Raw genomic sequence first — 13,870 nt, 5'->3', positions numbered from 1 at the left:
AGGAGAATGGCGTAAACCCGGGAGGCAGAGCTTGCAGTGAGCTGAGAACCGGCCACTGCACTCCAGCCTGGGCGACAGAGCGAGACTCCGTCTCAAAAAAAAAAAAAAAAAAAAAAAAAATCACAAGCATCTGTGGAAAAAACTAAGCTACTGTAGACACTACACAGAGGTCATGTTCTTACATTCAAGACACTAAACACAAACCGAAGGCAATGCAAAAATGTATACTTTAATTTTAAAACCCAATTTTTGTTCTCAACTTGAAAAGGGAACACTTTGTTGTTTCACAAACAAGCTGGTCGGTTGGAATTCTTTTTGGAACGGTGGTCCGGCGCTAAACACTGGTTCTTGCCTCCCCACCCCCATTCTCTAAAATAAACCCAGCAACCTGGGAGGCGCATTTGTGCTGCCACAGGTTTCTTACTGCTCACTTCACGCAGCACCACTTAGACCAAGGAGAAACGACTGCTTTCCAGCTCAAAGTTGACTCATTAGAAGAAAAGGTGGGAGACTGGGGGTGACAAATCGCTGGTTTGTCCAGGGTTGCTATCTGCTGCTGGCCTTCGCCTCAAAGGCCAGGGGCAGAGGCCTTGCCAGGCGCTGTGTTCTGGGGCCCTGGCCTCATGCTGGGCTCAATGGGTTGGCCACGCGGCCCAGGAAGTGCAGGGCAGTGGCGCTTTGATCATACACAGCAAACAGGAATGGGTGGTCCAGGGTCACCTCCAAGACCTCAGGCCTGTTCAGCTGTCGGGTAGACTCTGTGGGCTCTCTCTCAGCCGCTTCGAGTTCAAAAAAAATGCTGTTCAGCACCTGCAAAGCGGCAGACATCAGGGTCATTCTGAGGGCGCACTGGGTGACCCAGGGTGCTGAGGGCTAGAGGGCCAGGGAGGGCTCAGGACCCCTGTAATGTGCACTGTCCTGGAGGGAGACATTGTCCAGTCTGCCAGGAGGATGCACAGTGTATGCCTGCCCCTCAGTGTAGGCAAGGGTGTGTCTGTGTAGATGACCCTTACTCGGCCACAGTGGCCAAACTCACGTACCGGCTCCTCCCTGCCACGCCCCTCACGTCCTCCCATCTTCACGTTTTCCCCGGCTGTTCCGGGCAGAATTCCTGGCTCCCTTGGCCATGGCCCACCAGTGCCAGGACTTAGCTAACTTAGCACAGAGGGCTCAGCCCACTGGCCCCAGTAGGAACTCCCACTTTCTCCCCAGCACCGAGCACAGGGCCCAGAGCATCCAGGCGCACCCTTGGTAGCCACAGATGTGCATGGTGCCACATGGCAGGGGGACATTCTGTCTGCTGCTCAGCATTTCCCTGAAGAAGGGGCCGGACCCAGGTCCAAGGGTGCTCACTCTCTTCATCCCGGTTTCAACTCTACTGTAGGGTCCCCTTGAGGCAAGCAATGCAGGAGAGCTTCAGAGCAGGACCATCGGAACTCACAAACCCCCACGCAAGGAAGGCCAGAGCAGGACCATGCGAACACACCCCAGCAGGAGGAGGCGGAGCAAGACCATGGAACACACCCCCAGCAGGAGGAGGCAGAGCAGGCGAGGGATTTGCTGCTGTGCACCTGAAAAGCCCCAGAATGCTCTGGCCACTTCTCTCCCACCTTTGGCCCTACTCTCCTCTCCCTCTTGCCCTGCTGGCCCCACCCACAGCCTCCTCTGTGTCCCTTCCATCCATGCCTCCCACCCTGTGAACACTCGGAACCCAGGTCAGGCACAGACCCAGGCTCGCACATACCTTCCCCACCCTGAGGTTGTCAGTGCTCAGTTTTTGCAGGTTCAGCTCGGTGCCCAGAATGGCGGGCAGCTCAGCCTGGGCAAGCAGGTCCTGCAGGTCATAAGATCCTCGCAGCACCAGTCGGGGCATGGTCAGGCGGATGGCCCTGGGGAGATGAGGCACAGTTAGGAAGGCTTCAGGCCACACAGCGAGGGCTCTCCCAGAGGCCAGGTGGAGATACGCTCCTTGCATCCAACCCTGACGACAGGGATGTTTGCCGCCCTCCCATCCAACTAGGTCATCCTCCCCCTTGGGGAAAATTTCAGCAAAACCTACAATAAAAAACGCTCATGTCATTTGAAATACTATGACAGGGACAAAGCACATTTACCGATGAGGACCTAGGAATGGTTGTCCTTTGGTGCATTCTGTTTTTAGATTGGCTGCATTGAAGGTGTGTCACTTGGGTAATTTTAAAATGCTATTCTCTAAATAATGCACTGTGTCTTACTACTGCAACAGCAGTGTTCTTGATGAAAAGACATCCATGAAAAGGAGGGAGACAGGAGGGTACAGTGTCAACTCGTGCTGGACACGTTGCTATGTCAACTCGATTGATCTTCGGATAGAGCCTCTTCCATCTTCTGGCATCCTTCAGAGCCCATGGACATTTCCAGTGATGTATCAAGCACTTATAAGAGCTGACAGTACACCCATGTTTACAGGGTACACTGCACCAGTCACAGCAGCTCAAAGGTGAAAGCAACCCACGTGTCCATCGATGGACGAGTGGATAGACAAAAGGTGGTAACCACATGCAAGCGAATATTGCGAATATTATTCAGCCTTCAAAAGGAAGGAAATTCCGACACGTGCTACAACATGGGTAAACCTCGAGGACATCGTGGTGCTTGCCAGGGGCCCAGGGGAAGGAGAAATGGAGAGTTAGTGTTTCAGCAGGGCAGAGCTTCGGTCTGGGAAGATGAGAAGGTAAATGGAGATGGACAGCGGTGATGGCTGCACAACAGTGTGAATGTGCCTAGTGCCACTGAACTGTGCACTCGAAAATGGTTATAATGGCAAATTTTGTTATGTATATTTTACCACCATAATTTTTAAAACATAAAAAGCATCCAGAGCTGATGTCAAGAAGCCATCGTGTCACTCAATGCCTGCCTGCCTCTGGGATCAGATTTCCAGGCCTCGATGATCTAGGGGGATGTGTAGGTTGAGTCCAAGGCTCTATGGAAGGGAATTGCAGCAGGAAAGAGGTGCTAACGACACCTGTCCCCACCCAGCCGCCAGCCACCAGCAAGGGCATTCTGGAGTCAAGGCGTGCTCCCTGAGAAGGCCACACCCCCGATCACATGGAGTCCAAACCCTCCTGGCAAGTCAGTTCCAAGAAGCTCTTGGATGCCACAGATGTGCTGTGTGTCAGGTGTGGGGCCAAAATGTTCCTCTCTCAGAGGGCAGATTGCAATGTATTCTCTCCCTCCAAAACCACCAGGCAAATGTAAGCATAAGCATAGAAAAAGCATATTCCTCCCCTCCTTTACCTTGCCTGCACCTGAAAGACAGACACTAACTGGAGAGCTGGGTGCTGGGTGGATGGAGAGCTGGTGGACAGACACACAGGCCGCCTGCCCAGCCCCATGCCACTGCGGCCCTGCCCTGCTCTGCACCCAAGGCTCAGCTCATGTGTGTCTACTCCCTACCCCACCCCCAGCCTGGGCAGAAGGACAGCTCGGCTCCCACATTCCAGGGGAGACCAGGAGGCTCCTACCGGGGAGACAGTTTCTTCATCCAGTTGAGGGAGTTTTGCTGGAAAGTGAGGCCCTCCACCTTGTCCAGGTCAGAAGCATAGTGAGGCTGAATTAGCAGCAAGCAAGCACTCTCAGTGAAGGGCACTTGAGTCACCGAGAAGTTGTCCTGGGCGTCGCTCCAGTGCTGGAAGGTGCCCACGCCAGACAGCATGGGGACAGACACTGAGGTGCTGTTGTCCACCCAGAACTCCTGGGGCTCAGCCAGCAGGGAGAAGTCCTTCATCTTCCCTGAAATCCAGACAGAAGATGGGGAGGGAAGAGTCAGCCGGGACAGGGGCAGGGACGAGGGCTGGCGGACACCAAAGGCCCAGATCCTGCCCCTCTCCCTGCCTCAGCCTCCTTCCCTGGCCCACCCCAGGCCACTCTGTATTCTCCTGGCCACAGGACCCCAAGTGTAGCTCAAATCTTCCTGCAAAATGCAGCCATTTGAGTTCACTGAGGCAGCCCTAACCGCCACCTGCTGAAGACATATAACATGCCAGGCACTGAACCGGGGGTTTGCGTCTGTCACCTTAAGGGACATACGCCACTGGTACCTACCAGGTCAACTCAAACCTACATCTGTCCTGACACAGAGGCTGTGATTTGACACACTCTTTTTTTTTTTTTTTTTCTTTTTTTGAGACGGAGTCTTGCTCTGTCGCCCGTGCTGGAGTGCAGTGGCCGGATCTCAGCTCAGTGCAAGCTTCGCCTCCTGGGTTCACGCCATTCTCCTGCCTCAGCCTCCCGAGTAGCTGGGACTACAGGCACCCGCCACCTCGCCCGGCTAGTTTTTTGTATTTTTTAGTAGAGACGGGGTTTCACTGTGTTAGCCAGGATGGTCTCGATCTCCTGACCTCGTGATCCACCTGTCTTGGCCTCCCAAAGTGCTGGGATTACAGGCTTGAGCCACCGCGCCCGGCCCAACACACTCACTTTTTAAAAATTTTAAGAGATACTATTTTTTAGAGTGACTACGTTCACAGCAAAATCAAGCAGAAAGTACAAAAAGTTCCCATATAACTCCTGTCCCCCCACACACAGCCTTCCCCATGATCAACATCTCACACCAGAGTGGCCCATTTATTGCAGTTGATGAACCTGCATTGACACGTCCTCAGCACCCAAGTTGATGGTTTTCTTTGGGGCTCCGTCCTGGTGTTTTACATTCTGTGGGTTTGGACGCACGTAGAATGACACGCAGCCACCACTGCAGTATCCCACTGCTCCTAGAGGCCCCTGCTCATGCTCACTTTTTAATCTGTGTCCAGCCCCAGCCGTGGCAGAGCCTGCCGGCTGTCCTGTGGCCCCCACCCTCCCCCATCACAGTCACAGGATACAGAGCTGACCACGCAGGCTCCAGGAACGAGGGCTCCATTCTTCAGCAGCCCTTGCTACTGGGGAGACTCACAAGACCTTGCTGTGATGAATGGATTTGCACACTGGGCCCTGGGGGCAGGGGTGAGCCCTCTGTTCTCCCCACCCCTGGGCCTGCTCACAGGGCCGTGGAGAAGACAGAGAACTCGGGAGAGCGCGGCGTGGGAGAAGGACACAAACTTGTGTGTGAAGCAGTTACGCAGGGTCTCTCTATGACGGCAGCCCACCCTCTGCCTCGACCTTACACTAGTGCATCACAGGATGCCCTTGGCTGTCCTCCCACTCACCTTGAAAGGCCCATTTTGTGGTTGTTTTTAGGAGAAGAGGGTGAAGTTGTGTATGGGTTTGTCACAGAGCAGTCCTCTGGGCACGTGGCGCTTGGGAGTCTGAGTAGAGATGGTTCAGAAACAGTGGGGTCTCCCTTTGTACTGAATCGGAGCTCCCAGCAGGAAAGTAGGGAAGCTGGGAGGACAGAACTGGCAGGTGGGAGATGGGCATGGCTGTGCCTCCCCTGGGTCTGGGTCTTGTGAGAAGGCAGTAGCAGACCTGGCATATTCCTCGTGCTCAGTACTCGGAGCACTCAGTCTCGGAGGGCACGTAAGCGGGAAACTGCAAGATCCTCCTTGCACATTCCCTGCAGGGACCTCGGTGCTGCCCACCCAGGCTGGCGAGGCTCTTAGTTTAGAGGGGGGAAAGGGACTATTCTTTTTTTCCAGCAAACTAAACCAAAAAAGGGAAGCTGCCCCCCAAAAGATGTTGGAATTTGACATGAGAGTGGCTGCCCTCTTCCCTCTGCTCGTCTGACACACACACAGCTCACCATTCTCATCCGAAGGCTAGGTAAATCTCTCGAGCTCAAGTCAGCTGGCATGGTGGAAACTGCCGGGGCCAACGTCCCATGCTCAGCAGCACAGCAGGTGCTGGGCAAAGGGTGCTGTGGAGCCCATGGGGCCCCAGATCCTCAGGTCCTCTCTAGTGGGACACATCTAGCTGCCTGCTGAGGTCATGTACATAGAACATCATTGCTAAAGGGGAATCTAGAGGTCCCGAGACAGCCCCCAATCATCTCACTGGACAGGCCATGTGGGCAGGAAGGGGCTGTCTCCTTTGATGGAAACTGAGACCAGCAAAGGTTAGGAAGTGGGGCAGGGTCAGGGCAGCATGTGGTGGAGGCCAGCGAGGATGCCGGGCTTCCTTTGAGTCCCGATGTCACTGGTTTTTTCTTCTTTCTCCTCTTCCTCATGGCCTGGCTCTGAGGTCTGGGTCAGGTGGATGGGCTCTCTTTCAAAGGGAGACCCATTTCAGATGCCACTGGCTTTCTTGCCTTTGCCTTCTGCAGGACCCTCCTTCTCAGTGAGCGCTCCTCCCAGCACTCCTCCTAGGTTCAGCAGGCTGAGCCCATGTGTCCCCGCTCTGCCCTGCACAGCGTGCTGCCACCCTCAACCGGGCAACCCTCAGGCTGGCCTCTGCCCCTGTGACCAGTCAGTGCCAGGGCTGAGCAATTCCCCTTCTATCACCTCCCCTGAACCCGAAGGGAGAGACCTCAAGGATGTTGTCATGGTAAGAAAATCACCACGCGCCACTGAACCTCTTTCTCCACAGTCTTGTCTTTCACCACCCACCTGGCTCTCTGTCCCTCATGAGGTTACACATCTTGACGGAGCCTCATCAATGTCTCTCAGACACACCCCTCAGCCCCACCCCGCCCATGGATTCGCCGAGCTGCTCCCTGAGCGCGGGTTCCCGTGACTGTGTGCCCGGACTCTTGCGTAACCTTCAAACAACCCTCCCTGCCTCCAGTCCACACACAGCAGGCTTCCGGGATGACCTCTGAACGAACGCGTCCCCATTCCCACACCTACCTGGCATGGCATTCAAAGTGTCTCCAGCTCTGCCCTCCCCAGGCCCATTTTCTGGTTCAACACTCATGCCAAGCCAAACACCCCATCCTCGTTCCTTGCCCCAAACTCTGCAGGCTGGGCTCATCATGCTTGCTCCTGGCTTCACCAGCCCTGTTCCCCTCACTGCCAGGTGAGGCCTGCTCTCCACTCCCCAGTGACCTCTGTCCTCTGCGGGCTCCGAGCCCTACCTGAGGACCTTGTGGAGCACGTTTCCCTGCAGCTCCATATCCTAGGCATTTGCCCATTGACCTTTAAAAGCCTGGAGTCAGGGCCTATACAACCCTCCTCCGGCCTCCTCTGAGATGCCAGGCTTAAGGTCTTACAAGTAGCAAATCCTCAATGAGTATTTGTTAAAAGAATGCTTTAAGCAATCTTTGGCTGGGTGCAGTGGCTCATGCCTGTAATCCCAACACTTTGGAAGGCTGAGGTGGGAGGATCGCTTGCAGCCAGGAGTTCAAGGATACAGTGAGCAATGATTGCGCCACTGCACTTCAGCCTGGGGGACAGAGCGAGATCCTGTCTCAATTAAAAAAAAAAAAAGAATGAAAAATCAACCATCTTCGTAGTACGGGTTTTCAGTAATGCCCCTCCTAACATGAAAGGGATTTAAGCAAGCCAATTGCTTATTTCTGCATAGGCCAGGGACCCCAGCGCCTGACTGTCTCCAGAGATAAGAACCTGTACCCTCTGAGCGTAGAGCTGGGCTGTGGGGCCAGGAGATGTGGGTTGAAATCCCAGGACCCCCACTGGTGGCTGTGCCATCTTGAGCAAGGCACTTTGTCTCTCTGAGTCTCTATTTCTTTACCGGTAAACAAAGGCACAAATACCTCTGCATCACATCATAAGGGGATTAAATGATGTAAGAAAAAGGATGTAGTGTAGTCGTGCACATAGTAGGGCAGCAGGTCCGGGAGGTGGACACCCATCCAGGGACCCAGTGGAGCAGCCACTTCCCCAATCCTCGAGGGTGGCCACCAGGTATGTCCGCAGGGCTGCCCCTGCCCATCTCCAAGGCCTGACCTGCTGAGCTCAGCTACGCATTGGAAACTAAGTCCTAGGGCAGAGCTGGCAGAGGGGTTTGCCTTACCTTGGAAATGGACGTAGGTGTTAAAAACCAGGGTGCTGTCCGCACTGGCTCCCGTCAGGGGGCTGCTAATCTTCCATCCTGTCACAGCCTGCATGAACCTGTCAATCTTCTCAGCAGCGACTTCCAGGTCTGTGAAGTCCAGAGAGCGTGGGAGGACCACAAGGGCATAGAGAGCCAGGCCCTGCACAAACGGCTGCTTCAGATGCAGATCTGGGGCTGTGAATAGGCCCACCACCATGGACAACAGCAGCTGGCCCTGGCCGTCAGCCCTGCCCTGGGCCACCAGCAGGCCTGTACACCTGCAGGGCAGAGAGGACCTTGTGGCGCATCCAGGCGGGAGGTGCAGTTCTCGTCCTTCCAAGGGACGCCAGGATTTGCTGTAGCCTGTCGGCCTGTGTGGTCCAAGGCTCCCAGGTAGAGAGAGGCCAGGGTGGGCCAAAGACAGCCCCGTTGGGGGAGAGGGATGGTGGCCCCCATGGACCACGCCCCATAGCCACCTGGTGGCATGCCCATATATGCGGAAGCCCAAAGAAGTTGGCCAGCATCCCGACCATACTGCGGCCCTCAACTTGTCCTCCGGTGTCGAGTTTTGCAGCGACCAGCACTAGCTGGTCCTGCAAGGCCTTTTCATCCACAGGGGACGTCTTGGCCTGTATCGGAACAGGTGTGAAGGTAGGATCTTTGGGCTTCCCAGCATTGGCCTTTGCCAGCTGCTCACAGGTACTCTCATTGTGGATGACGAGGTGGAAGGGGTGTATGTATACCCGGTCACCTGCGGCCAGGCCAGCCCAGGCCAGGAGGCAGAGGATGGTGGCCCTCAGGCTCACGCTGGCAGGAGCCATCTCAGACTGGGGTGCTTGCTTCTGCGTACCCTGAAATATCATTTTGCAAAGGGTGAAAGGTGATTATTAACTGATCGTTAAGTGCAATCTAACCAGATTTTTCATGGTCTCAATATTCTCTGTCACCATTTAGCCCAGAATAAGTCCATTCATGTCTACAAAAAAAGAAAAGAAATGGATTCTAAGCTCCATGGAAAATACCTACATGATCCAAGTGCAAAATGCACCAATATAGGCTGAATCATGTCCTAACTCCCCCAATGGCCACAATGCATATGTTGAAGTCCTCAACGCCAGGACCTCAGAATGTGACCATTATTTGGAGACAGGATCTTTAAAGAGATGATTAAGTTAAAATGAGGCCATGAGGGCGAGCCCTGATCTAATATGACCTGTGTCCTTATGAGAAGGGGAGACGAGGACACGGACACACATAGAGGGAAGACCATGTGAGGACAGAGAGAGAAGACGGCCGTCTACAAGCCAAGGATAGAGGCCCCAGAGGAAATTAACTCTGCTGATGGCTTGCTCCCGGGCTTCTAGCTTCCAGAACTGTGAGATAATGCATTTCTGTTGTTGAAGCCTCCCAGTCTGTGGTACTTATGGCAGCCCAAGCGGAGTAAGACATGCTCCTGCCTGTGGCTGTAAGTTCTCTCCTAGAAAAACACATACGTGCCAATCAGTAGGTCTTTGTGGAGGCCTCCTAGACCCCTGAGATGCTCACTCAAGGGCCCTAGGGTGAGGGCTGGGAATGGTTTTCTCATCTCCCTGTGGTCCTAATATGCAGCCAGGATTGAGCACCACAGGCTCAACCCAAAGCCCAAGTGTTTTCCACGTGTCTCGACCCCAAAACCAGCTCTCAACCATCCCTGCATAGTGCTATCCCCTGCAGAGCCCCAAAGGCATGCACACCTAGCATGGCTTGCCACTGATTCTTGGATTCCTTAGATTAAAAAAAATAAAAATTAAAATAAAAACACTTCTCCAGTAACTCTGATATGGAAGCAGGGTTTAGAACCCCTGCCTTAGACATGGGTCCGGCACCATGTTCTCTCAAAGGCCTTGCAACTGGGCTTCAGCCTCAGCTGCTGCAAATGAAAACGACCCTGAGACCCCAGAAGACGAGGTTCCTGGGCTGGCCCTGCTAATGCATTTCATCTGACTCTTCTTGATTGACGGGATGAACGTTTATTCTATTGATTCATTCAATTCTAACAGTTTGTACCACACCTCACTCATTTCTTGTGGAGGGAGTGTACTGCAATATCGTCACTTCTTAGCCTTTTCTGTCCCCGCCGGGCTACACCAGGCTTCCTTGGCGCTGTAGCAAGTCATCACTGACTCGAGGCCACCTTGATACATAGATTTTTCTGCTTCACCTAAGCACACCCAGTCATTATTCTTACATTAGCAGCTGGCTTCCCCCACCCAGACCGGTAACCAGCAACTGCCCTCAACACGGTGCAACTGCTGAAGTACCTGGTATGTTTTGTTCTGCTTCAGTCATTCAAATGCCAAAGAGACTTTGACTTCTGACCTCAGCTACCACCTCACCCCACTCCCCATGCATTTGACTCCATCCGCTGTTCTCAAAGAGACTTTGACTTCTGACCTCAGCTACCACCTCACCCCACTCCCCATGCATTTGACTCCATCCGCTGTTCTCAGGAAGAGCCACATGACATGGAAAAACAGAACAGAAAACTCTCCCTGCTGCTTGCAGGCCTTTCTGTGCAGAGAAGCCTAAGCCACCAGTTCACACCTGATCTAGACAGTCACATCAAATCAGGTCATCAGGGGAAACCTGTGGGAACGGACTGCTGGGAAGTCCTGCCTGACAAGCACCAACTGTTCGGGGTTTGGATGGCGCTGGTCGATGCAGCCCACTCACTGTGCTGCTCCTGCGCAGGTACCATCTCCAGAGACGCAATTCCATGGGCCAATTTTAAGGCAGAGACTGTCGTTTGTTCTCAATTGTGATCTGTGGTTGCTCCCTAGGCTGGTTCCAGGGCTGCACACAGCCGCGTCCTGGGAGTAACGGTGCTCTGGGGTGGCGGGCCTGACACCCTTGCTCGGAGCGCCCCTCTGCCTTCTCCCCTCCTGCCCCTGCCTCTTTGCCAGCACCTGCCCCTTCTATGTCTCCCTACTTCCCCCAGGCTGAATGCTACAGGTGAAGATGACGGCTCACGCTCCCATGGTGCCTGTCATTTGCAGGGCACCGTTCTTATATCAACCCCTCTGACCTCATCACAGTCCTCACCTTCCCTGAGGTTTCCTTGATGCCGTATTTCACCCTGCAGCTTTCCCCACCACACCGGGCACTCTCAGCTCTCTCATCCGGCTCCCCTTTTCCCTCCTTATAACCCTCTGTACCATGTAGTTATGCACTTGTGCTGTCCAGCGTCTTTGTCTGTCTGCCCTGACGTGAATGTGAGCCCCGGAGCAGGGTTCCCGCTGCTGTGTTTCCTAATACAGCCCACATTCCCAGGACAGTCCCTGGGACCTAATGCATCCTGGAGAAGCAGTTAATGAATTGGTTCCTGCTGTTTTCCAGAGGAACAAAGAGGTCCAGTGACTTGTTCAAAGTCACACAGCTGGGAAGAGACAGAACTAGGACTCAGAACCAGGCCCTCTGACTCTGTCATCCGCAAGTTTAAGCACCAATCTACGCTGCCCTGGAATAAAATTGGAATCTGCCTTTTAGCTTATCCCAAACCTTAGAAAGTACTTTCATGTTATATTCTCTTCAGCTATACCAGAGCCCCGGAGAGAGGGAGCCCAGGCATCGTTACTAGTCCCATTTTATAGGTGAGCAAATCAAGGTTCAGAGAGACGGTGACCAGCCTGATGACACACAGTCAGGGAATCTGTCTCGAGGGAGGGGTAGGGTGACCACTCTGGGGATCCCAGCTGGGGACTGACCGAGCCCAGCCCTTCCCTGCGGCCCCACTTCCTATACAAGCCCTGCTGTTCCTCCTGATGGCAAGAGGACCTGGTGGACTCTTGACCATGATGACTCTGCTCCTGTGCCAGTCTGCTCCATCCCTGAAGACCCTAACTCTTCTCAGCGGAAGCAGAAAGACCTGACCATCTTGTCCTATTGCTAAGGAGGAGCAGCTCCTCCTATAAGACCCTGGGTGGGCACTGAGTGGGGGAAGCCTGCGTCCAGATGACTGGTCTCATGAGAGGGGAGAGATGCTTCAGCACCACCAGTGCCCCTCCCGGCCTTCTCCTCCCGGCCCACAGCTCAGTTACATCTGAGAGGGACAAGGCCGAGAAGGAGCTGAGGGGTCCCCGGCTTACCTTCTGCTGTAGTACCCAGAACAATGGCAGCTTCTTTCCCTGGCCGGGTCACGAGGCCCTATTTATATCTGAGGGGTGGGGATGAAGCCGTTCCCAGGCTGCCCGTGCACAGGCTGGAGGGGGGTTACATCATGTGGCCAGACCACAGGCTGGCCAGAAGGACAGACGCCAGAAGGGACACTCACGCTGGGACCTCTTCCAGGAAGTCTTAGTGATCGATGCACAGTTTCACTGCTGAACAGAGTGAGCCGGTGCAGGGTCGAGTTACACATTTACCGAAGTTCGCAGGAGTGGGCGCCAAGGTTCCCAGAAAGACGAGCATCTCCCTAGGTGTGTGACAGCTTAAGGCCAACCACCCAGGCCTCCTGACCCAGCCCCGGGAGATGTGCCCCTAAGAGGCCACAGGGACATGCAGGCCGGAGGTGCGGAGGGCACAGGGCAGGGGGGAGTCTTGCTCAGGCAACATGGGGGCCACTTCTGACCCTGCTGCCCGCTCATGGGATGTGTGACCTTCAGCTGCTCCCAAGAGCCATTTGGTGCCTACCCTGTGCAAAGGCCTCTGATAGACACTGGGAAAAACACACGAGCAAGTGAAAAGTACCTTCTGGTAGCTTCCAGTGTAGCTGGGGAGACTGTTAAACACCAACAATAGCACAGCCAGATTAAAAGACACAAACAAAATGCCTTCAGGATGCAGAAAGCATTCACCTGTGCAAGCTGGGGAGGGGCGAGGGAAAGATATGGCTGGACCTGCACCTGGAGGAGGAGTTGGTCCGACTTGGAAGCTGCAGAAGGGGTTTTCTGAGGCAGAGGCTTGAGTGACACTCACCAACAAGAGGGAGAGCATGGGTGGGGTGTGTGGGGGAATACAAGTAGGCCCAGGGACTGGGCAGGAGGGCTGCAGGAGACAAGACCTGGCCAAACAGCTGCTGCTGCCTGGCCATAGGTTCTCATAAGCTTATGCAGTCACTGTCATATTTCCTGCTGAGCCTCCAGGACCAAGGACTTCAGGCCGCACTCTCAAGGAGCTGGGGTTGACACACATGCAGAAACCTGCTCCCCATCAAGATCGGGGGCCAGGTTCAGTGGCCCACATTTATAACCCAAGTGCTCTGGAAAACTGAGGCAGGAAGATAGTTTGACGCCAGGAGTTTGAGACCAGCCGAGGCAACATAGCAAGACCCCCATCTGTGCAAAAAGTTAAACTACCTGGGTGTGGTGATATGCACTGGTAGTCCTAGCTGTTCTGGAGGCTGGGGCAGAAGGATCACTCGAGCCCAGAAGTTTGAGGCTGTAGTGAACTATGCTCACGCCACTGCACTCCAGCCTGCATGACAGAGTGAGACCCTGTCTCTTAAAAAGGACCTTTGTGGACCTCATGCTTTGTGTCTCTTCTTCTGGCTGTTCGTTTGTATTCCTTATAATTAACCAGTAAATGTAAAGAAAACGTTTCCTTTTTTTTTTTTTTTGGCAGTTTTTTCCATTTTATTTGTGTGTGAATTTTAATATAAATATGGAAACATAAAGCATTAATGCAAATCAAAATGTTTCAGTGAACAAGTTACAGCAATTCAACTTTATGATAATTATAAATAAACTTGTTAAATTTTTCTGGACAATGCCAGGATTTGGATTTTTTTTAAAAAAGGAAATTTCTTTTTTTTTTTAATTTAATATACTTTAAGTTCTAGGGTACATGTGCACAAACATGCAGGTTTGTTGCATATGTATACATGTGCTATGTTGGTGTGCTGCACCCAATAACTCGTCATTTACATTAGGTATTTCTCCTAATGCTATCCCTCCCCCCTCCCCCCACCCCACGACAGGCCCCG

At 53.6% G+C, this 13,870-nt stretch overlaps 1 protein-coding gene across 1 annotated transcript; it reads right to left on the bottom strand.

Annotated features, from left to right (window-relative positions):
- Nucleotides 1-208: 208 nt before the first annotated feature.
- AGT (angiotensinogen) lies at nt 209-12,083 on the bottom strand (the record flags this gene model as incomplete). The annotated part of the gene is given in 9 exon segments (XM_017885575.1): nt 209-810; nt 1,745-1,889; nt 3,507-3,774; nt 7,891-8,186; nt 8,188-8,213; nt 8,215-8,364; nt 8,366-8,419; nt 8,421-8,762; nt 12,036-12,083. Coding segments are annotated over 9 exon segments (1,518 nt in total), but the record flags the coding sequence as incomplete, so codon positions are not given.
- Nucleotides 12,084-13,870: the final 1,787 nt, after the last annotated feature.

This window comes from Rhinopithecus bieti, unplaced genomic scaffold (genome assembly GCF_001698545.2).
Source record: "Rhinopithecus bieti isolate Rb0 unplaced genomic scaffold, ASM169854v2 scaffold_14839, whole genome shotgun sequence".
Classification (NCBI taxonomy): Eukaryota; Metazoa; Chordata; class Mammalia; order Primates; family Cercopithecidae; genus Rhinopithecus; species Rhinopithecus bieti.
The sequence above is the reverse complement of the archived record's forward strand: the minus strand, read 5'-3'. Positions and strand labels throughout refer to the sequence as shown.